The following is a 25,431-nucleotide window of genomic DNA, read 5'->3' as shown; positions in this document are numbered from 1 at the left end:
ACTTTCCACAGATGCTGCCAGATCTGCCGAGTTTTTCCAGTCTTTTGTGTTTGTTTCAGATTTCCAACATCAACAGCATTTTGCTTTTATGTCAGTCTTTCCAGCATCTTTGCCAATGCTCCTGTTTGAATTCATTTTGTCCACATCTGTGTCCTCCACAACCACCTGACGAAGGGGCAGCGCTCCAAAAGCTAGTGCTTCCAATTAAACCTGTTGGACTATAACCTGGTGTTGTGTGATTTTTTTATTTGTCCATTCCGATCCAACACTGGCATCTCCAAATCTGAGTAACCAGTCATTGATGTTTCTGTCTAGCCGTGGCAATGTGCAGTTTTGCCGCAACACTTGTCTATATAGCAGTCATACCTGCACTTCAACAATCATCGATTTGTTGTAAAGCATTTTAGATCATTGGCAGGGCATCACAATGCTAAGTTTTCCACTACATGGTACTGGACTCCACTCGCTAGCGACATTTTTAAAAGCAAATTATAACAAAGTTGACTAACACACTTGTCGAGGTGTTAAGTTCAACTGCTTCAATAAGGGAAGACATTGATCAGGCTCAGGTGGGTCAAACAATCTGGTTACCAAGGCCTGGCTCCAGTCTGAACCTTGACGTTGCTAGGCTGCAGAATGACTTCCGGTCAGGTGACAAGTCAGCTGACAGTGGAGGCGGAAGTGGAAGCGACGATTGAGGTAAAGTGGTGGCTGATGGCCGCTAATGTGACTATTTATTAATGGGGGGGGCGGCTTGGACCTTTAGCAGTAATTGGTTTAATTAATCGTTTTAGAGCGCACGGTGCGAGGCTGCAGGTGGGCTGTGTGTTCGGCCGAGCGAAGCCCGTAGCGCTGTCACTTGTTCAGGGTTTCCAGTCGGTGATACACCCTAACAGCGGGTTGTTGGGGCAGCTGCCGGGGAGGGAGGGAGGCTGGCTCACCGCTTCTGTCTTCAGGTCTTTGAAGTCAGACCCAGGAAGCTGCTGGGACACTGGGCACCCTCACATTCCACTTTCCAGAAAATTCGCTTAACCTGCCTACCATTGGATGACACGTCGGACTCGAAATGTCAAGCTAACATTCGTGTAGAGATTTCAATGGTTTAGTGAGGTTTCATGATGAATGTTTAAAATGCTGGGCACAGGCTCTTAAATAGTTTTACTTCTCCCCGAAGATGGAGAGGGATTGACTTGGGTGCATGTCCCAACGGTTTGTCTTTAGCTGTTGCCTGAATCCCGACCGACTGTAAGGATGGTATAAACCGCCTGAAGGAAGGACTTCTCCCTTCCTGTGGGAACTTGTTCATAGCTTAATTTATATCCAGGGATCTGTACCCCTCAACCTGGGTAAAGCCGACCGCAGGTTTTAATCAATGTTGGAGTTTTGGTCGTAACTGAATTGCATATATAAATTTGTTATAGCCAAGTCTCCCCGGCTTCCCTACCGCACTATTTATTATATAACAGACCTCGTCTCAAAGTTGGAAAGGTTTTGTTTTCTACATACAGTATAAGGTTCCTTCCTGTGCGCCTGCCCGGAGGCTTTCTGCAAATTATGGCCAGACTTTCAGGTTCAGTTTTATTGTAATTGAATTTTTTTTTAAACTCAGTGTAGTCTTTATGTTTAACGCGTCTTTATAAAAACTGAAAAACTTACCCCCGCCTGTAGATTCAACTAGATGGCGTCTGAATCAGTTAAAACATTAAATAAAGAGAAAAAAATGCTGCTCATCATAGTTTCTGATTTGGTTTATGCCCATTTTGTTTGAGTGTATTCTGAGATTCAGCGATAAATCGGTGTGCGTCAGCCGGAATGGCTGCATTTTTGGGTCGAGGATTTGATCATGCCCATTCAGGAAATTCCAGGCTCTTGTTTACTATTGATGCAAAACTGAAAGTACCCGACACCACTGCTAAGCTTTCTGCATAAGACACACCTCACCGTTTATGCTGATTGATGGATAGTGGAGGAATTTTGCAGTGAGTATTCATGAGAATCCAAAAGGATTTTATAAACACATTAAGAGCAAAAGGGTAACTTGGGAGAGAAAAGGGCTCCCCAAAGGCAGCCTTTGTGTGAAACCACAGTGGATGGGGAATATACTAAATGAGTGTTTTGCATCCGTCTGTGGAGAATGACAGGGAAGATTATACAATGTGGGGAAATAGATGGTGGCCTGTTGAAAAATGTCCATAATATAGAAGAGGAGGTGCTGAATGTCTTGAAGCACACGAAGGTGATCAGGGCCTGGACTTGATCAGGTGAACCCTCGAACTCTGTGGCAAGCCAGGGCAATGATTGTTGGGTCCATTGCTGAGATATTTGTATTATTGATAGTCACAGGAGGGATGCTGGATGACTGGAGGTTTACTAACATGGTGCTACTATTTTAAAACAGATGGTAAAGAAAAGCCAGGGAATTAGAGACTAGTGAACTTGACATCAGTGTTAGGTGCATTATTGGAGGGAACCCTGAGGGACAGGATTTACAAGTATTTAGAAAGTCAAGGACTGATTAGGGATAGCTGACATGACTTTGTGTGTGGGAAATACTGTCACACTAAGTTGATTGACATGACGTGGAGGACCAGTGTTGGGTTGAGATGGGCGAAGTTTAAAAATCACACCACACCAGGTTTATAGTCCCATAGTTTATTTGGAAGCACTAGCTTTCGGAGCAATGCTCCTTCATCAGGTGGTTCTACATAACCTGGTGGTGTTTTTTTTTAAACTAAGCTGATTTAGTTTTTTTTAAAATAAGTAACTAAGAATTGATGAGGGCAGAGCAGTGGACATGATCTATATGGACTTCTGTGAGGCTTTCAACAAAGTTCCTCATGGTAGACTAGTTAGCAAGGTTATATCTCATGGAATATAGGGAGAGCTAGCCGTTTGGATACAGAACTGACTTGAAGGAACAAGACAGGGTGGTGGTGACTTTTCATCATTTATATAAATGATTTGGATATGAACATAGGTGGTATAGTTAGTAGGTTTGCAGATGACACCAAAATTGGAGGTGTACTGGACAGCGAAGGTTACGTCCGAATATAACGGAATTCCTGATCAGATGGGCTGAAGAGTGGCAGATGAAGTTTCATTTAGATAAATGTGAGGTGTTGAATTTTGGAAAGGCAAATCAGGGCAAGACTTATACACTTAATGGTAAGGTGCTGGGTAGTGTTGCTGAACAAAGAGACCTTGGAGTGCAGGTTCATAGCTCCTTGAAAATGGAGTCGCAGGTAGATAGGATAGTGAAGAAGGCATTTAGTATGCTTTTCCTTTATTGGTCAAAGCATTGAGTCTAGGAGATGCAAGGCCATGTTGCAGTTGTTTAGGATATGGTGAGGCCACATTTGGAATATTGTGCGCTGTTCTGGTCTCCCTCCTATGGGAATGAAGTTGTGAAACTTGAAAGGGTTCAGAAAAGATTTACAAGGATGTTGACAGGTTTGGAGGATTTGAGCTAAAGGGAGAGGCTGAAAAGGCTGGGGTTGTTTTCCCTGGAGCGTCGGAGGATGAGGGGTGACCTTATTATTGTTTATAATATCATGAGGGACGTGGATAGGGTAAATAGGCAAGGTTTTCTTTTCCAGGGGTGGGGGAGTCCAGAACGAGAGGGCACAGGTTTACGGTGAAAGGGGAAAGCTTTAAAAGGGACCTAAGAGGCAACTTTTTCACACAGAAGGTGTTGCATGTGTGAAATGAGCTGCTAGAGGAAGTGGTGGTGGCTGGTACAATTGCATCTGGATGGGTATATGAATTGAAAGGTTTTAGAGGAATACGGACCAAGTGCTGGCAAATGGGACTGGATTAATTTAGTATCTGGTTGGCATGTACGGGTTGAACCGAAGGGTCTTGTTTCTGTTCTGCCCATCTCTATGACTCTGTTAAGTTTCCAATTTGTGAATATTTAATTTGTATGTATGTACTTATTGTTAGAAAGATGTTGGACTACCTATCTTCCTTGTGATAATTGTGAAGATTTGATACAATTGGAACACCATTTTATTGAAATGTGGATTCTTATACATACTGTTACACTTAAAATGTTTCTGTACTTCACATGGCACGTTGGCTTCCCAAGCAAAACAGAGCTCTTGTAGCCTCGAATATTTAACATACAACAAAAGGAAAGTGTCAATAAGATCAGGAAATACAGAGAAAATGAATTGTACATAATTCTTGACATGAAGCATTAAAGAAAAGCTTTTTTTTAATATTGTAGTTGGGAACTCTATTTTTAAAATTTATTTATAGGAAAATAGGAACAGGAGTAGACACTTCATTCATCAAGCTGTCCTACCATTCAGTGAAGTCACGGCTGATCTGTGGCTTAAATCCAAAAGTCTGCTCATATTTCTTAATACCTTATTTAATGACATGGTGGTGTTGTGGTTAGCACTGTTCCCTCATACTTCCAGGGACCTGGGTTCGATTCCAGCCTTCGGTGACTGTGTGGAGTTTGCATGTTCTTCCGTGTCTCTGGGAGTTTCTGCCAGGTGCTTCAGTTTCTCTTAAGAATCCAAACGTGCAGGCCATGTGGATTGACTGGCTGTGCTAAATTGTCTATAGTATCCAGGGGTGTAGGCTAGGTGGATTAGCCATGGTAAATGAAGGGTTTCAAGGATAGAGTTGGGGGCTGGGTTTGGGTGGAATGCTCTTTGGAGGGTTGTTGCAGATTTGATTGGCCTAATATACTCTTTGTGCAACGTAGTGATTCTATGATTCAATACAAATGTAACAACAATATGTATCTCATATCTAAAATTAACAACTGATCCTGCATCCATTGGATTATTTCAGTTTATGAAGGATAAAAATTGGGGAAAAGAGAAATCCTCATGTGGTCAGGGAAAAGGAGATCTTGTTGACGATAGTAAAGGTAGTTTACCACATGGTAAAAAGGATACCTATGAGGGGGAAATAAAGTAAAAAAGCTCACGTGTTTTCACTGCAATAAAAAAGGCCAAATGAAGTCACAATGTTCGTGATTTAGAGAAAGCAATGGAAAGATGAATGTGGGCAAACAGGATAAGTCAGTAAATTTTGTTGTCGGTAAAGGAAAGTGCAGTGAAGCTAAAAAGTTGCAAAAGAATGTGCAACCTGGTCAGGGTTTGTTGAGAAGGAGATGCCAGCTTTCTTGAAAGAATTTACTTGAATGGGTAAGGTTTACTTGCATTCTGGCAGGTGTAGATAAAGAAATTAAGATTTTGAGATATGCAGGTAAGCCAGTTTTTGAGACATGAGGAGTTACTTAATTCAGAAGGAGAATTGCAAGAAAAGGTAGGGATATGAGGAATTCATGGTGAGAAGAGCAGAGTTCCATTATATAAAGCGAGGTTTGAGATTCCAGTGAAATGAGGTGAAATGGTGGTTGGAGTAATAGAGAAATTCTCAATTCTGGAAATACTGTTTATCCTTGGTAATGATATTGCTGGATCACAGATGGAAGTGATACCTAGTGTGGTTGAAAAACCAGTGGAAAATCATGCAACTGAGGTGTTACAGGAAGTATATTCTGGCATTTTACCTGACTCTGGTAACCAGGTCACAAAGCCACAGATTGAAGCAGAAGGGGAAATCAAGGAATAAAGATAAGGAAGTTGAAGTTCAGTTTATCAGAAACTGTTTGATCAATTGGTTGAGGAAAAAATCAAGAATGAGTGGAGGGCAAAGTGGATATTTTTAGTACAGGCAAATTAGCTGAATCAGAAGAGAAAGATGAAAAAATGAAGTGGTTGCATTAAAAACCATACACAAGAAGAATCTACATGTATCCCAGAATGTTATTGTCTTAAAACTGAAATCTTGATGAGGATATGAAGACTATCATATTCAGGTGGATGAAAAATGCACAGAAATTCATCAGGTTATGTAGTGGTGAGTTACAGAGAAGGAGGTTTTGGGTAGGACACGAAATACCAGTAGAAGGTTATTTGGGAATAAGGAGATCTCAAGTCAAAATACAAAAAACATTTTTATTGGCCTGAACTGCTTAAGGATGTGGTTGACTTTTGTTGGACATGCATTGCCAGGTAATTGGAAATCCTCAGGCCGTGATAAAATCAGCATCCTTAATACCAATTCTCGCATTCGAAGAACATTTTACAAGATTCTGAATTGATTGCGTAGGACCCCTACTTCAAACAAAAAATGGGAATCAGTATTTGGTAACTCTAATAGATGCCTCTACGAGATTTCCAGAGGCCAATCCATTGCGCAGTTTCATGACTAAAAGAATTGATGAAGAGTTATTCAATTTTTTTTAACTAGATATGGACTACTCAGAGGTACAATCAAAACAAGGGTCAAATTTTACATCAAAATTATTCAAGAAAGTTTTGGACAGCTTAGAAATAAAATAATTCAGATCCAAATACATACCATCCTGAATCGTAGGGAGCTTTTGAGTGGTGGCATCAAACTTTACAGAGCTTGTGAGGGCTTATAGTAAGATCGTCCAAATGAATGGGATAAAGGAATTCCATTTTAATTTTCCACAATTAGGGATGTACTGAATTAATCAACTAAATTCAGTTCATTCGGATTAGTGTTTGGATATGATGTGAGAGAACCACTGAAATTAATTAAGGAGAAATTGGTGACACAGAGTTCAGAGGTGACATCTTTGGTCTATGTATCAAAGTTTAGGAAAAGATAAAACAGAGTGGGTGAATTGGCTTGAAGCATTTAAAATTAGCACAGCATGGGATGAAGCAGGAAGTATACCAGATCAAAAATTCACTTGATCAAGAAGTCACTTCACCTGTTGAAGGAGCAACACTTCCGAAGCTTGTGATGTAAAATCAACCTGTTGGATGATAACCTGGGGCCATGTGACTTCTGACCTTGTCCTCCCCAGTCCAACACCAGCAACCTCCACATAATGTTTTTAAGTGATGGAGGCATGATGATACAATAGCTTTGAAGTGTAATTTATCCTTTTTTTAATGAAATGAGGTTGAGACAGAGTTAGTGAATGGTCTGCTTCACTACTTGTGAGGCCCTGGGGCATTTTAACAAGTTGGAATAATAGAAGCTGCCTAAATGGGTGGGGTCAAGCACTAAAACAGGATTTTTCATTTAGTTTTCAACTGTTGCTAGGTCTTGAAGCTGAATTTGGAATCTGAACAAGTGTATCCCAGGACATTGTGGAGGCTAGGGAAGAAATTGCAGGGCCCCTAGCAAAGATTTATATCATTGATAGCCACTGGTGAGGTGACAGAAGACTAGAGAGTGGCTAATGAGGTGCCTTTTTTAAGAAAGGCTGCAAGGAAAAGCCAGGGAACTATAGACCAGTGAGCCTGACATCGTAGTGGGTAAGTTGTTGGAGGGAATTCTGAGAGGCAGGATCTACGTGCATTTGGAAAAGGGAGGACTGATTAGGGATAGTCAGCATGGCTTTGTGCTTGTGAAATTGTCTCCCAAACATGATTAAGTGTTTTGAAAAGGTGATCAAGAAGGTAAGTGAAGGCAGAATAGTAGATGTAGTTTATATGGAATTCAGCAGGGTGTTTGTCAAGTTAGTGCATGGTAAACTGATTTAATAAGGTTAGATTACATGGGATCTACGAACAGCTAGCCAATTGGGTACAAAATTGGTAGAGGGTTGTTTTTCAGTTGGTGGTCTGTCACCAATGATGTGTCACGAGGATCAGTGCTAGGTCCACTGTTATTTGCCATTTACATAAATGATTTGGAATGACAATATAGAATGGCATGATTAATAAATTTGCAGATGACACCAACATTGGTTGTAAAGTGGACAGTCAAGAAAGTTTATCTAAGATTGCAACAGGATCTTGATCAATTGGACCAGTGGGCTGAGGAATGGCAGACGGAGTTTAAATTTACATAAATATGTTTTGCTAAGATAAATCAGTGCATGCTTTACACAATTGATGGTAGAGCCCTGGGGAGTGGTGTTGAACAGGAAGAGACCTAGGAGTACAGCTACATAATTCCTTGAAAGTAGCATTGCAGGAAGACTGTAGTGAAGAATGCATGCTTGCCTTCATTGGTCAGAGCATTGAGAGCATGGGTTGGGACATCATCATATGGCTGTACAAGATATTGGTAAGGCTACGTTTGGAGTACTGTGTGCAATTTGGTCACCCTGCATTTGGAAGGATGTCATTAACCTGGAAAGAATGCAAAAAAAATTTATGGGGCTATTACCTAGACTGGGGGATTTGAATTAAAAGGAGAGGCTGGGACTTTTTTTCGTGTAGTGTAGAAGGCTGAGGGGACCTGATAGAGGTTTATAAAACTACGAGCGACTGAAGTAGGGTAAATAGCCAAGGTCTTTTCTCCAAAGGTAGGTGAGTCCAAAACTAGAGGGCTTAGCTTTAAGGTGAGAGGGAAAAGATTTAAAAGAGATGTGAGGGTGGTGTGTATTTGGAATGAGCTGCTAGAGGAAGTTGTAGATGCTAGTACAATTACATTTAAAAGACATTTGGATAGGTGAATGAACAGAAGAGGTTTGGAGAGATATGGGCCAAATGCAGCCAGACAAGACTTGTTCAGTTTAAGAAACCTGGTCAGAATGGACAAGTTGGGCTGAAGGTCTGTTTCTGTGCTGTCTGACTATCACCCGACTTGATGAAAATGTTTCTGAGACCTTGCATCGATTCATGTTGGGACGTTTTTTGGAGGGGAGGTCAAAGGAAGGAGAGAAAATAGTTTGATTAGTGTTCCTACTCTGGCTGAAATCCATGATCTCTCTTCTAGAGACAAGAGTGTTGCCAACTGAGATAATTGAGCAAATTTCAAGAGAAAAGCCATGTTATGTATTTTGGAACACCAGCAAGTAATTTACTAAAACAGTTTCCCACTTACTATTTTGATAGTCATTACAGATTAATCACGTATGTTTCACTGCTGCTTTTAAAACACAAGGGAGAACCCAATTACACTGTTCTGGGAAAATAACAAAGCTTATGCTTTGTGCTGCCCTGAAAAATATTTTGGACAAATGTAACAATCTGTTTTAAAAAAGCAAAATCTGAAAATGGCTATAATTTCCATCTTTCCCACAATATGATGTATGATGAAAAAGCAACAATGCTGCTGGAAAAAAGATAGGTTTGACAAAATAGTGGTTCAATACTCTTGGAAACTGACAGCTTTTTTTTCAACAGTTGAAGTGAAATAGACAATTTAATGTCTTGTACTTAAAGTTAACGTGGGCTAATGAAACTGCTAGAAGTAAGTAGTAATAAGAACATAGACATTTTAAATAGATTGATCATTTGGCTTGTAGATATGTATTTTGTATAAAGAAAACAAACTTTCTATAGACTCTGTTGACATTGCTGTCAAATGGCTTAAGGATTAATAAATGCAACAAAGTATTTGAATTAGAGTAATTGTGTAGATAATTGCGCAACCCCTCTACACAAACTAAGACTAAAAAAAAGGCATAGCTTATCTTAATTTTTGAGTTAATATTAGTTTAGGGAAACACATCCTGCTGCACTTGCCATAGAGTCTCAGGGTCCTGAACAACATAAGTCACCAAAATGGGCAAATAAGAGTGTCAAAAAAAAAAGTGAGGACAGCAGATGTTGGAGATCAGAGTTGAAAAGTGTGGCGCTGGAAAAACATATCAGATCAGGCAGCATTCGAGGAGCAGGAGAGTTGATGTTTCGGGCGTAAGCCTTTCGTTAGGACATCCAGGTCTGGGATCGGCAAGACACTAATGAAACTGCTACTAATAAGTCACATTATCTAACTTTTCTGTAGTCCTAAAAACTAGAATGCTTTCTGGTGGAAATGGTTGTCTCATCCGCTACATGTGTGATTGAGAGTGAAAAGCTCACCTGTTAAGTCATCTGACGTGATAATGCAAAGACTTCCCTGCTTTTCATTTCAATGTAAATTCTTGTTTGCAAAAGAAAACAGCCTTTAATTTGTTTAAATGTCTTGAGTTAATGCTTAGAAAGTTTCTGGCTAAATTTTGAGATTTTGGCAATACTGTACAAGGCACTAGTCAGAACACAGCTGGTATATTGTGAACAGCGTGGGGCCTCTTATCTGTGGAAAAGGTATATGTATACTGGCATTGGAGACGCACAGAAGGTTCTCTAGGCTGATACGATGATGATTTTACTGTCTTTCGCAAAGGTTGAGTTGATTTGCCTTGTGCTCAGAATTTCGAAAAAAGAGAAGGGATCTTATCATACAAGATTGTTAGATGACTTGACAGAGTAGATGCAGAAGGGTTGTTTCCCCGGTGGGAGAGTCGAGGACTAGAGGACATAATCACAGAATAAGGGGTCGCACATTTTAAGACAGAAATGAGAAGGATTTTTTTTAGAGTAGCAAATCTGGAATGCTTTACTACAGAGGGGCATTAAGTATATTCAAAGATGAGAGAGACAGGTTTTTAATAAGTAATGGAGTCAAAGGTTATAGAGAGAAGGCAGGAAAGTGGAATACTGAATTATTAAATCCAGCCATGATCTTATTGAATGGTGGAGCAGACCTGATAGGTTGGGTTAGAATGGTGCTGGAAAAGCACAGCAGGTCAAGCAGCAACCGAGGAGCAGGAAAATCGATGTTTCGGGCAAAAGTCCTTCATCAGGAATAGAGTCAGGGAGCCTCCAGGGTGGAGAGATAAGTTGGAGGGGATCAGAGAGGACTTCCTGGACCTCTCCATCTCCATTAATGATGACTGACTTGACACTGACATTTTTTACAAACCCACCAACTCCCACAGCTACCTGCATTACACCTCTTCCCACCCTACCTCTTGCAAAAATGCCAAGCCGTATTCCCAATTCCTCCGCCTCCGTCATATCTGCTCCCAGGAGGACTAGTTGCACTACAGAACACACCGTTTGGCCTCCTTCTTTAGAGACCACAATTTCCTATCCATGTGGTTGAAGATGCCCTCCAAACGCATCTCATCCACATCCCGCACCTCTGCCCTCAAACCCACCCCTCCAACCGTAACAAGGACAGAACCCCCCAGTTCTCATCTTCCATCTTACCAACCTTCGCATTAACCGCCGACATTTCCACCACCTCCAAACGGACCCCACCACCAGAGATATATTTCCCTCCCCACCCCTTTCCACAAACACCGTTCCCACTGTGACTATCTGGTCAGGTCCACCCCCCCCCCCCCTCCAAAAACCCACCCTCCCGTCCTGGCACCCTCTCCTGCCACCACAGGAATTGCAAAACCTGCGCCCACACCTCCTCTCTCATCTCCATCCAATGCCCCAAAGGAGCCTTCCGCATCCATCAAGTTTCACCTGCACATCCACCAATGTCATTTACAGTATCTGTTGCTCCCGTTGCCGTCTCCTCTACGTTGGGAGACTGGATGCCTCCTCGCAGAGCGCTTTAGGGAACATCTCCAGGACACCCGCACCAATCAACCCCACTCTGCCAACATTATAACTCCCCCTCCCACTCTGCCGAGGACATGCAAGTCCTGGGTCTCCACCATGGCTCCCTTACTACCTGGAGGAAGAACGCCTCATCTTCCGCCTCGGAACACTTCAACCCCAGGGCATCAACGTGGACTTCACCAGTTTCCTCATTTCCCCTCCCCCCAGTTCCAACCTTCCAGCTCAGCACTGTCCTCATGACCTGTCCTACTTGTCAATTTCCCTTCCCACCTATCTGCTTCACTCTCCTCTCTGACCTATCACCTTCATCCCCACCCCCATTCACCTATTGTACTCTTTGCTACGCCCCCCTCCACCTTGGAGGCTCCCTGCCACCATTCCTGATGAAAGACTTTTGCCCGAAACATAGATTTTTCCTGCTCCTTGGATGCTGCCTGACCTGCTGTGCTTTTTCAGCACCATTCTAATCTAAACTCTGGTTTCCAGCATCTGCAGTCCTCACTTTTGCCGAGACCTGATAGGCCGAATGCGGGTCAAGAACATCAAGTTCCTAGGAGTGACAATAATCAACAATCGGTCCTGGATCTCCCATATAGATGCAAAGGTCAAGAATGCGCCACCACTTTCTCTTCTTCCTCAGGAGGCTGAGGAAATTCGACATATTAATAAGGACCCTCACCAACTTCTACAGATTCACTATAGAAACCATTCTATCTGGATCCATAATCACTTGGTATGGCAATTGCTCTGCCCAGGACAGTAAGAAACTACAAAATTGTGCATCATGCATGCCAACCTCCCATCCATGGACTTTATCTACATTCACATTGCCATGGAAAGGCAGCCAACGACATCAAAAGCCCCCTTCCATCTCCGTAATACACTCTTCCAACCTTGTCCATCAGGCAGAAGATATAGACACTTAAACACACATACCAACAAGTTCAAGAACAGCTTCCTCTTGTTTTTAGACTGTTGAATGGATGTCTAATTTCAAATCTAATGTTATTACTTTTGTGCACTTCCTGGCGCAGCTGTAACTTTGTATGTCACGCTCTGTCATATACCCTATGATTTACACGTATGATTTGTCTGTACTGCATGCAAAACAAATCTTTTTACTGTATTTAAATATGTGTGACAACAGTAAATCAAATAAATTAAATGGCCAACTTCTGCTCCTGAAGTCTTAATTCAATCTAACATAAAGATTAAAGGCATCAATGTTTAATATTTCATGCCATTATTATCTTCTGATGTGTCTTTGTCCTTCTGTTGGAGGGCTACAGACTACTCCTCCCCTTCCCCTCTGTATTTGAATTGAATTTATTGTCACGTGTACTGATGAACAGTGAAAAGCTTTGTCTTGTAAGCAATACAGGCAGATCACAGAGTTAAATAACATAGTTAAGTAAACAATAGGTAAACAGCGGCAAAAACAAAAACATAGGTACAGACGAATGTTAAGCATTTGAATCCATTCAGTATTCTAACAATAATAGGATAAAAACTGTTTCAAAACTATCTGGTGCATGTGTTCAGGCTTCTGTACCTTCTCCCCGATGGTAGAGGTTGTAGAAAAACATTGCCAGGGTGGGCTGGCTTATTGAGAATGCTGGCGGCCTTTCCTTGACAGCAGGCCTGCTAGATGGATTCTATAGACGGGAGGTTGGCCTTTGTGATTGTCCGGGCTGAGTTCACCACTCTCTGTAACTGTCTCCGATCTTGAATGGTACAGTTGCCATACCAGGTAGTGATACATCCAGACAGAATGCTCTCTCTGGCGCACCTATAAAAGTTGGCAAGAGCACTTGCTGACATGCCAAATTTTCTCAGGTGTCTGAGGAAGAAGAGACGTTGTTGTGCCTTTGTAACCAGTGCGTCCACACGAAGAGCCCAAGAAAGCTTGTTGATGACCACTCCCAGGAGCTTGACGCTCTCCATTCCTTCCTCCTCTGTGCTGTTAATGTGTAGGGGGGCATGAGTAACATCCCGCCGAAAGTCAATAATGAGTTCCTTGGTTTTGCTGGTATTGAGAGCTGGGTTGTTCTCAGTGCACTGTTTTTTCCAGGTCTTCTACCTCCCGTCTGTAGTCTGTTTCGTCGTCATCTGAGATTCGACTATGATGGTGTTATGAGCGAACTTGTAAATGGCATTAGTCTGGTATTTGGCGACGCAGTCATGGGTTTACAGTGAGTCCAGTAAAGGGCTGAGTACGCACCCCTGGAAGACTCCACTGTTGAGTGTTAGTGAGGATGAAATATTGTCCCCAATCTTCACTGTGGCCTGTGGGTCAGGAAACTAAGGATCCAGTTGCAGAGAGTGGGGCTTAGTCTGAGATCACGAAGTTTAGTAATCAGTCTCGAGGGGACAATAGTGTTGTCTACAGTTCAGCCTTCAATGAATAAGATTCTTCGTAGCTGTTCTTGGTGTCAAGATGTTCTAGGGAGGAGTAGAGAGCAAGTGATATGGCATCTGACGTGGATCTGTTGGTCCGATAGGCGAATTGGACTGGATCAAGAGTAGTGCGGAGGCTGGAGTTGATTAACACCATGACCAGCCTTTCAAAGCACTTCATGACCATCGAAATTGGGGCCACTGGGCGGTAGTCACTGAGACATGCTGCATGAGCACCTTAGGCACAGGGATGATGTTGGCCCTCTTGAAATGGGCAAAGACAGTGGCCTGCTGCAAGGAGACGTTGAAGATGTCTTCTGCCGGTTGATTTGCGCATCTGAGTGCACAGCCTAGTACTCTGTCTGGTCCCATCACTTTCCTTGGATTCAAACGATGGAAAATTGATCTGACCTCTGATGCAATGACTGTTGGGATAGGTTCGTAAGGACTTGTTGGAATAGGTGTTACCTCCCTGCCAAAAGTCTGCTCAAAGCGAGCATAGAAGGTGTTGAGATGATCTGGGAGGGATGTGTCATTGTCTTCTATCTTGCACTGTCGCTTTTTAGAACCTATGATGTCATTTCAGTCCTTGTCATAGCCGTCAAGTGTCTGTCTGGGCCTCGAGCTTGGATCGATATTGGTCCTTGGCTGCCTTAGTGTCTCTGCGAAGGTCATATTTGGATTCCTTATACTTGAGTGGGTTTGCTGATCTAAAGGCCTCATACTTGTTTTTTTAAGCAGGTTCTGTATGTCCTGACATCCAGGGTTTCCTGTTGGGAACACCTGGGTTGACTTCCTCGGTATGCAGTCCTCCACACACACACTTGCTGATTAAGTCTGTGACGGTGGTGGCGTACTTGTCCAACGTACCTGCGGACTGTTTGAACATGGCCCAATCATATTTTGATACTTGAATATTTAACTTCATATGAAAGACCTAATGGAATATCGAACAATGGTTTACTCTTTTGGCTGGAGCCATGGATCTGGGGAATTTATCAAGGTGGTGCTAATGTGAGATGCTTTAAAGTCTGCTCCTCTGCCGCAGACCTTTATTCTTGTTAAATTCTGGAGCAGTGAGTTCTCTGAACGTTGGCTTTAAATATGTTCAGCAGTTGCCTTGATTTTGAGGTAAAAGTCTTTTGTGCAGTCTTGTTGATTAAATTATTTGGGTATATTGATCGTGTAAATTGTTCAATTGGTAAGCACAAAGCAATGTGGGTTTCTAAATGCATCTGTATATAACTTTATTTTAATTAGATTGAAATTTTAAATATTCTGGTGAGCTAACCTAAGTGAAAGTATAGTATAGTAAGGAATTTTATTGATTAAGGCAGAAGCAAAGTACTGTGGATGCTGGGGGTCCGAAATAAAAACAAACAATAATGAAGAACTTCAGCAAGTCTGGCAGCATCTGTGGAGAGAGGAATGTTTTGAATACAAAGAAGTGATATTGGACTCAACATTATGCTGTACAATAATAGTATTTGACTGCATTAGGATTGATTTTCAGTGGCACATTACAGGATATTTTCTTTCTGGTTGATTCCCTCTCTGATTTGTACTTGGATCGACTACTTTCCCAAAGAAAAAGAATCAAGTTAGTTTAGGTATCTTGACGTTCATTAAATCCATACCACTAGTACATTTGATTAACCAAAGAGAAGAAGAATGGTTTATCCCTTTGACATATATTTTTCTTTCTTTCCAATCAATTTCCCATTTTATTTATAAAGACCATGAACATTCTTTGGTTCAAAGAACAGGCACTTGATTTTCTGTCAGCCTGATGTGATTGGGAAGACAAGCAAACAAACTCCAGCATCTTTACTGCAACCAACTCATTCAGCAACATAACCGTAATCATCTAAATCAACTCTTTTCTAACAATACATCAATCATACTGCGTCAAATAATCAAGTTACAAAACAGATCTTTTTTAAAAATTGCTTAAGGATCTCTGTGGAAATTGTGGAGGCAGATGCTGTAATTTTTCAAACTTCCTTAGATGCAAGGGTGGTGCCAGGGAACTGGAGGATTCAAATGTTACACACTTGTTCAAAGATTTGTTGTGAGGATATGCTAAGCAACTGTGGACCAGTAAGTTTAACCTCTGGCAAGGGCATCTTTTAAAAACTATTTACATAATGAGAAGACATTTTGGTAAATGTGGGTTAGAGAAGGAAAGCTGATAATTCGTTCAGGGCATGTTGGGCTGGAATGTTTTCAAGACTTAACAGAGACAGTTGATGAAGATAATGTTGTTGATATGCACATGGACTTCCAACAAGTAGTTGGTGCATTCTGCATAACAAACTTGTGAGCAAAATTACAGCTTATGGAATAAATGGAACAGTAGTACAGAGGTACAAAATTAATTGACAGGAAACAGTAGTGATAAACTATTATTTTCAGACTATTGGAAGATTATAGTGCAGTTCCCAGAGGTCAGTGTTCAGACCCCTGCTGTTCCTGATCTATGTTAATAACCTGGACTTCAGGTTATTAAAGCAACATCAACATTTGCAGATCGTGTGAAATTTGGAAATGTTGAGAAGAATGAGGAGGCTTGTTTTAAAATTTAAGAGGACATGCTGTAAATCATAGCCTATAAGTTGATCTGGTGTATTTTGACTCCATTTTTCACCAATAAGTGATTTATTTTTGTTTGTGCGACCTTAAGTGACTGCAAGTTATCAAGCAGGTGAATATGGGCTGCATTTTAAAGGTACATGATAGTTAAAAGCAAGTCTACTGTAACCTTCCCTCTAAATTGTACAGCCAATCGGAGATTTCTACGCAAGCCAATCGATTATGCTGATACTGTTCCCAACATTGACGTCACATTTCAGAGGCCACTGCCATGTACAGATTGAAAAAAATAATTAAGGGGACTTTTGGCACACTGTTTTGGATGTTGATATTTCATTGGTGATCAGGCATGCACTCTTATAACCAACAAAATCAACCCCTGGTCTAGGAATGAACTTTTGATCGACTGACTTGTCTACCATAGATGTCAGCATACAGGTCTGGAATGGACAGATAGTACAATACAGAGAAATGTGAAGTGATTCATTTTGGTAGAAGAGGATGCAAAGACTATACAAAATAAAGGATACAATTCTAAATGAGGAGGAGTAGAGGGATTGGAGTGTATCTGTGCATTAATCATGGAAGGCAGCAAGGCAAGTGGAAAAACCGGTAGTAAAGAAGTGGGACCTTCAGCTTTATAAATAGGACACAATGAACTTTGTGTCCGATTCTGGGTACCATAAGAAGCTGTGAAGACAGTGAGAGGGTGCAGAAAAGATTAATTTAAGGATGTGGAACTACAATTATACTGACAATTGGAGAAGCTAAGACTGATCTCCTTGAAGTAGAGAAGCAGCAGTGGACATGGAAATCTCCTTTACATAGCAGGTGAGTAGGATCTGGGATGCACTGCTTGTGTAGTGGAAGCAGATTCAATCATAGCATTCACAAAGTAATTAGGTCATTATCTGAAATGGAAAAGATTGCGAGGCTAAGAGGAAATAATAGTGTATTTGGGACTTGGAGAGGTGATTTTGTGAAGAACTAATGGTGAGCTGAATGTGGTCCCCTCTGTGTTTTGACTATTTTATGATCCTGTGGTTGTCTTGAGCAATTGCTGTGTTTAGGAAAAATGACTTGCAGCATTGTTCTTTTCTTTTTAAAGAATGCAATCAATCCAATAAGAGGAAATGGTTTTCTAGTAAAGTATGCTGAATATATTGGAGTTTGAGTACAATCACAGTCAATGGACAAACAATTTCCACCTGCTTTTAATGACTTTAATTTTTAAAAATTAATTCATGGAATTTGGGCATCACTGAGCCAGCATTTATGTTGGATTTGAAATCAGAGCATTACCCTGGGTCTAAGGAGTGGTATCCAGTGATAATACCAGTACACCATCACCTCCCCAAGGATCAAGCTTACCAAATACTAGCTGTTCATCTTACATTCGTAAGGAAAAAACTCAATGCCAATTTTAAGTTATCATTTTTACATGGAAAAGGGTGCTGATTGTTTGGTAAATTGACTCTGACTTCTCTATGGCAATGCCCTGGAGAAAGCAAAAAGGAATTATGGGCTCCCAAGCTAATTCAAAAAGGAGTGAGACTTCAATATATTTTGTTTGCAGAGAACAAGCCCCTGTGTATGAATAAATGTTGCATCTAGCAAGCACAAATGGGCCACTTTTAGAAGCATGACTGAATAAGTTAAATTGGTTGTTAGTGTAGCTACTAATAATTTCAGGATAATTCAACAAGTACTGCAGTCATGGAACATCGTGTAACAGAATGTTTATTTTGGATTTTTCAAGTGCGGGCATTGTGTACAGTCAGTACTCTGCCTAAAGCAATATGTTTGGTTTGAATAGCCAATCACTAAGGGGTATGGCCTCTCTGCTTGAACCACATGAATATTGTGTGTTAGTGTTAGAATCCTTTCTGATTTTTCATTATTTAATTTTTATTAATATTATCATTTTTGGTTTGGAGTTGAGACCTGAAGTGACTGTTGCACTGAGCAGCAGCTTGTTTTTTTAAAAAAGGAACAAATACCTGATGTACTTATATATGGTATGATTTGTCTGATTAGCATGAAAACAATACTTTTCACTGTCTCTTGGTATGTCTGACAATAATAAATTGAATCAAATTAATCGAGTAAATCAGGATCAGCATGGCCATTGTCCTGCAAAATATCTTTAATGGGCTCCTTGCAAACATGACACAAACAGCTAGGGCCTTTTTCCAAAATTACTGGTAAGGCCAATTTTATAATATGCAGAGTTGTACAGATCCCAACATATATACTGATTTGATTTCAAAACATGAGTATGGTTCAGCTGCTGATGGATCACCTCTGAACCAGAGGTTTTTAGGTTGGAGCCCTAGTATAGAACTTCAGTACATTATCTTGATTGACAATTCAATGAAATATTGAGATTCAGAACCGTGATTTAATAATTAAGCTGATGTGACCTCAGTTTTTCAGGTTAAAGTGACATTGCTGATTTAACTGTTTCAATAGATACATCATGCTGATATTGCTGTTTATTAACTTGCTTTAGTCTTGCCCTAGCTCTACTCTGCCAGAATGACTTTTTCAAGTAAGTGTTTATATATCCGAGAAACCATGCTGCTGTGGAGAACTTTGTGGTTACTCTTCCATCACTCAGTGGTCAGTTTAGGAGGGCTAGCCAATGGCCTGATCATGCCTCTGACCCAGAACAATGGCATGTTTGATTGAAAGAAACAACACAGGTGACTGTGTTTGGAAAGTATGAGTGGCCGTGATAGAAATTTGTATAGTATTGCAATTGTTGTGAATATTAAGTTCAATGGATTGTGTGTCTTAGAACATAAGCTTTAGTTTTAGAAATGATTTGCCTGGGTGAGTACAGCTCCCAACAACACTGTAGAAACTTGACACCATGCAGGACAAAGCAGCCGGCTTAATTGGCACTTCATTCACAAGCATCCACTCCGTCTACCACTGACACTCAGTAGTAGCAATTTGTACAATCTACGATATACACTGCAGAAATTGACCAAAGATCCTTAGACAACACCTTTTGAAACCCATGACCACTTTTCTCCTGAAGGACAAGGGTAATGCCACCTGCAAGTTCCCTTCCAAGCCACTCGCCATCCTGAGTCAGAAATATATTGCCATTCTCTCACTGACTCTGGGTCAAAATCCTGGAATTCCCTCCCTAAGGTCATTGTGAGTCTACTCCAATGGACAGCAGCAGTTCAAGAAGGCAGTTCATGACCACCTCCAAGACAACTCGGGACTGGCAATAAATGCTGGGCTGCCAACAATACCCAATTCCTGAAGAAGGGCTTATGCCCGAAATGTCGAATTTCCTGTTCCTTGGATGCTGCCTGACCTGCTGTGCTTTTCCAGCAACACATTTTCAACAATACCCATACCCCAGGAGTGAATAAATAAAGGTAGAAAATGGATAAATGCAACTAAAACAGAATCTTGGAGCCTATTAAAGTTTTGGGGCCATGTGCTTTGAAAGTTTAAAGGCTAATAAAGTTGTCAAAAAAAAGTGCATTCTGGAGAGAGATTTTTGTTTTAGGAAGTAGAGCTAAATTAATTTTCAGGGTAGATCACATGGCATACATGGAGAATTAGCCATTTGATAGGCTCAAAGGTAAGTAACAGGTGGTGGTGGAGCGTTGCGTTTTGCACTGGAGGCCTGTGACCAGTGGTGTGCTATAACAATCAGTGCTGGGTCTACTGCTTATTGTTATTTATGTAAAATGATTTTGATGTGAATATAGGAGATATGATCAGTAAGTTTGCAGATGACACCAAAATTGATGGTGTAGAGGACAGTGAAGAAGGTTAGCTCAGAATTCAACAGGACCTTGATCAGATAGGCAAATGGGCTGAGGAGTGGCAGATGAGCCTTAATCTGGATAACCGTGAGGTGCTGCATCTTGGAAAGGCAAATCAGAGCAGGACTTATACATTTAATGGTTAAGGCCTTGGGGAGTGTTGCTGAACAAAGAAACCTTAGAGTGTAGGTTCATAATTCCTTGAAAATGGCATCACAGGGTAATGAAGAAGGCATTTGGTATGCTTGCTTTTATTGGTCAGTGCATTGAGTATATGAGTGGGGAAGTCATGTTGTGGCTATTCAGGACATTGGCTCTGCCACTTTGGAATACTGCATTCAATTCTCGTTTCCCTGCTATCCCAAAAATGTTGTTAAACTAGAAAGGGTTCAGAAAAGACTAACAAGGATGTTGCCAGGTTTGAACTATAGGGAGAGGCTGAATAGGCTGGGGCTGTTTTCCCTGGAGTGTCTGAGGCTGTGGGGTGACCATCAAGAGATTTATAAAATCATGAGGGTCATTAATAAGTTGAAGAGTTACGGTTTCTACAGAGTTCAAGACTAGAGTGCGTAAGTTTGGGTTGGCAAGAAAGGTTTAAAAGGAGCATAGCAAACAAACTTTTCATACAAAGGGTGGTGCGTGTATGGAATGAACTGCCAGAGGAAGTGGTGGAGGCTGGTTTAATTACAACATTTAAAAGGCACCTGGATGGATAAGGGGTTTAGTGGCAGAAGGCCCAAATGTTGGCAAATGAGACTCTAGATTAATTTAGGATGGCTGGTTGGCATAGATGAGTTGGACTGAAGGGTCTATTTCTGTGATATACCTCTCTATGACTCTGTTCTGTAAACCCATCAATAAAGAAATTGGAAATTAATTTAATGGTCAGTTTGAGGACAGTCTAGAGCAGGTGCCATGATCCTGGAGTTGTGTTTTCTGTTGTTTGCAGAAAGAAGTGAGAATTATAAAATCCCTACAGAATCATAGAAGCAAAGAAAATGACATAGTTCTTTACTCCATTTACAGATCTAACTTCTTTAACCTTTATTGAATTTCACAAAGTTAATCTCTTTATGAATCTTGTGAGAACAACAAATGGAAGATGAAGTGAGTGAGTGGCAAAATCTATAGTGGGCCTTGCACCTAATCACACATTGTTTCCGGAAACAATCTAATCACTTTACATTGCTTTTGGGTGGCATGTGACTATGCGGGAGTGGTGGGGGTTGTGTCTTGTGTGCATGACTGACTGATATAAAACCCTGTATAAAGGGAGGATGGTTCCCTTATTCAGGGAGCCTCACTTGACACGCTCCACAAACATTGCGAAGAGTGTTAAGTGATCCTCCAAAAGCTTGGACTTGCTTAAATAAAACGTGGCTGTTCACAGAACTTGGTGTATTGCAGTTGCATCAAGCATGAAGGAAACCTCACAACTGCTATCTTCTTGTGCAGAAGCACAATCAAAATGTCCATTACCAACAGGCTTCTAACAATGATAGAGCAAGGATTGCAGATGCTGGAAACCAGAGTGAATAGATGTGAAGATGGTAGAGTACATCCAGATGCTGTGACCTGCTGTGCTCTTCCAACTTCATATCTATTGACTCAGGTTGCTGACAATGTTGTGAAGAAATGCTTACAGTTGAAGCAACTGTTTAATGATTCTCTTTTAACTTTTTTTCTTTGCCAGTGCTGCAAGATTACCTGTAGGTCCATTATGAGCAGAAATTAATTTCCTTAAAATTACAATGCTGAGAATTAGCCAAGCCCAATTTAAAAACAAAGTTAAAGAAGTTAATTAGATTCCTAATTGATTGATTGAATATCTGACACAAATTGTTATGATTCTTTCAGGGACAATTATTTTTAAAAGAAATCGGAACACCCATATGCATTATTTGGCAGAATAGCACAAGATTTCATGTTTGCATGTTTGGTAAACGAAAGCTATACACAAAAAAAATTTGAAAAATAAGCAGTACTAACAATACTAAACTTACAAAGAATTAAGTTAAACTTAGTTCTAATTTTCAATTTAATTCACCCTCCCCAAAGAATTGTATGAAAACTTGGAAGTTTCAAGATTTGTGGGACCAACCCAAATGATATCCATAGCTCTGTGGAATTTACTTTAATTCTCATAATACAGACGTCATCTGAGGTAAGATTCAATGGCCTTGTCAGCATCAACATTTTGGCTATTTTCTCCTCAGCTTCTTGGCCTTGTTAGCAGATAGCTCAATTGTCTTGACATAGCTTTCCAATCTAACTTTTTGTGTAAGGCTCTGTGAGGACCATTGTAGTTTTCTTTTCCTTATAAACTGTGAGAACAAATCCTCCAACTGCTTTTTCCTAACAAAATCTAACTGAGAGAGCTCCACCTGCATTCCACATAGCAAGCAATGACATTGTTTTCTTTGCATTAAATGCAGGTGTAATTAACATTTTTTTGACTGTTCCCCATTTGACCAAAACTGCAGTTGCCTAGTTGTTGTCAAACTGAGCTGCTTGCTTTTGTCTGCCATCTCACAGATCAATAAAGTCTTCCACTGCTAGCTTCTGTGTTCACGATGATAAGACAGGCTTAAAGACGCAAATTCTCTTGGAAATCTGATTAACTTATTTGACGAATGACATGGTTCTTTGGTTCTCATAGAATCATAGAATCCCTATAATGTGGAAGCAGACTATTTGGCCTGTTGCGTCCATACTGACCCTTCAAAGAGCATCCCACCGAGACCAATCCCCCTAACCTATCCCTGTAACTTCATATCTACTTTGGTGAATCCACCAAACCTATACATCCCTGGACACTCGGACAATTCAGTATGGCCAATCCACCTAACTTGCCAATCTTCTGGATTGTGGGAGGAAACCAGAGTGCCTGAAGGAAACTCGTTCAGACATGCAGAATGTGCAAACTCCACGCAGAAACCTGAAGCTGAAATTGAACCCGGGTCCCTGGCACTGTGAGGCAGCAGTGCTAACCATTGAGCCACTATGTTGCCCCAGTTCTGTAACCCAAATTAATTATTCATAATTCTCATGAGTTGTCATGACTGTTTCTGAGAATGTATAGCTTTGAACTTACTTCTGAGATAATGATGAATACTTTGGCTCTACTCAAATATTCAGAAATGGGCCTTGCATTGTTTGTTGTGTATTGTTAACTCTTGATCTAAGACAAACACAGGTTAATTAACTTAGGCTTGTTAGATTTTTCTTCACGTTAACAAGCAAAATTAATTTAAACTCCATGTCTTAACCAGCTTGTACGATTTAAAAACATTTAGTTATTAAGCTGTATTCCAAAGCATGTGAATTATGAACTATATTTTTGCACTATTCACTTGAATTAATATTGTTTAAATGGAGTGATTCAAAGGAAAATGTTTCCCCTCTGTCTTTTTTTAAAAACTAATGACTGGTTCCATTTTTGGGAGAAATGTATCTTCAGATTAAATGGCTTGCCTATGAGGATAAGTGATTAAACTGTATAACTGCTGATTTATTCAATATATTTGGAATTTTTTATTCGTAGTACAATCCAAACCTTATTACATTGTTAACAGATCATTGTTTGATGTAGAATTTGATAATTACCACTTGTAAAGTTGCGCCAGTTTGTTTTGTGTTGATAAGAGGTTTTTCATGGTTGCCTAAGCTATATTTGGTTTACAGGTCATAACAACCTACACAAATATGACTTATGAAATGAGGTTTGTGATACGTTTTGTTGAGCATTGGGCTTGAGCAGAAGAGAGAAATTGGCTGTTGCTGAAAACTACTTTTGCATTCATTTGGTGTCTCTGAAATGCTTTTAACAATTCGTTTGTTACGTGGTCTGATTCAGCAGCATTGTGAACTTAAATTTACATTTGATTAACACAGACTATTATTCTGCATCCTATGTTGTAATCTGTATGAGCAGTTGGTAATTTGGTTTACCTTCAGTCGAGCAATGCATGGAGAGAAAGCAATGTTAATCTTCAAGTAGGAAGAAAAGATTGTGCATTTGTATTGTAGAAATAGCACAAGTGATAATTAGCTACCACTGCAAATGCAAGCTGGAAAATTGAGAGGTCTGAGAATTTTTTTATAACAACAAATACAATCCAAAGCTGGTTTGAATAATATTTCATTTAACTGGATTTTTTCTTTTTTTTACCCCCTTTAGCGTGGTGTGACGTCATGGCAACTGCCAGTTCTAATGCTGGTGGGAATGACCAAGCTTTGGAAAAGTCACAGTTGAATATAAAAAGTAAGTCAGAGTTGGTTAATGCAAAGTTACAGTTTTACAGTTACAGTAACCTCTCCAAATATCTGCCTTTTACTTTATTGTGGGAAGGGTGATTGGTTCTGGACATCATAAGCATGGACAAATTTTATTTCTCTGGATTGGTTAAATGCAACTCTGCCAGCCTGGAGTGGAATTTAGTAGAATCGCCGTAAATTAATATTGTTACAACAGTCCTAAAATGAATAATAGGAGGAGGAGAACCATTCAGTCCCTTGTCTCTGTTCCACCATTTAATAAGATAATTTTTGCTCTGTGGCCCAATTCCATGTGCCTGCCTTTGGTTCATATCCCTGAGTACCTTTGCTGAACAAAACTTTCTGTACTCAACAAAGGTCTTAGTTTTATCCCTCTGCAGCCCCACCTTAATGAATTTCAGGCACAACATGAAATTGAGCTCTCCTTTGCCTTTGCCTCCATGCCCATTTCTTTGGACAAGAGTCCTCTCCCCATCAATCAGACCCCTTTGCCCACCTCCAACACTCTCCCTCCAACTGGATCCCTCCCTCTGGCCTTTTACCTGCACTCAACCTGTTCATCGAGAACTGTCAATGTCATATTAGTTGCTTCTATTTCTTTGACCCATTCCAACTTGTCTCCCCCTGAACTGATTGTACACCATGGTCTCCGATCCTGACTTTGTAGCTAAGCCTGTTGATATGGGGAGTGCAGTTGTTGTGTAGCAGACAAACCTTGATATTGCAGAGGTTGAGTGCTAGCTCTCAGATCGCTCCTCCAATCGCACCGTAAACAATGACCCCACTATGGAACATCAGGCTACCGCATCCATAATAGTCACTAACCACATTTCACCTGGTGATCTTCCCTCCCACTGCCCCCAAACTCAGTCTCTCAACCACTCAGCACATTTCTACCTCCTTCCCAAAATCCACAAACAGAATTGCTCGGGCAGACCCATTGTTTTTGCTACCCTTGCCCAGTCCCTTATGACCTAGATCTGCAATTCCTCTGACACTTTGTCAGT

At 40.7% G+C, this 25,431-nt stretch overlaps 1 protein-coding gene across 1 annotated transcript in view; it reads left to right on the top strand.

Moving 5' to 3' along the window:
* Positions 1-649: 649 nt before the first annotated feature.
* The window catches only part of wwp2 (WW domain containing E3 ubiquitin protein ligase 2), a 200,460-nt gene continuing 175,678 nt past the window's right edge, over positions 650-25,431 (top strand). Inside the window, exons 1-2 of the mRNA XM_060838011.1 lie at positions 650-699; positions 24,327-24,410. Of these exons, the coding sequence (XP_060693994.1) occupies positions 24,341-24,410 (70 nt within the window). The 5' untranslated portion in view covers positions 650-699; positions 24,327-24,340. The remainder of the gene's footprint in view (positions 700-24,326; positions 24,411-25,431) is intronic.

This window comes from Hemiscyllium ocellatum, chromosome 17 (genome assembly GCF_020745735.1).
Source record: "Hemiscyllium ocellatum isolate sHemOce1 chromosome 17, sHemOce1.pat.X.cur, whole genome shotgun sequence".
Taxonomy (NCBI): Eukaryota; Metazoa; Chordata; class Chondrichthyes; order Orectolobiformes; family Hemiscylliidae; genus Hemiscyllium; species Hemiscyllium ocellatum.
This window is presented reverse-complemented; position numbering and strand designations above follow the sequence as displayed.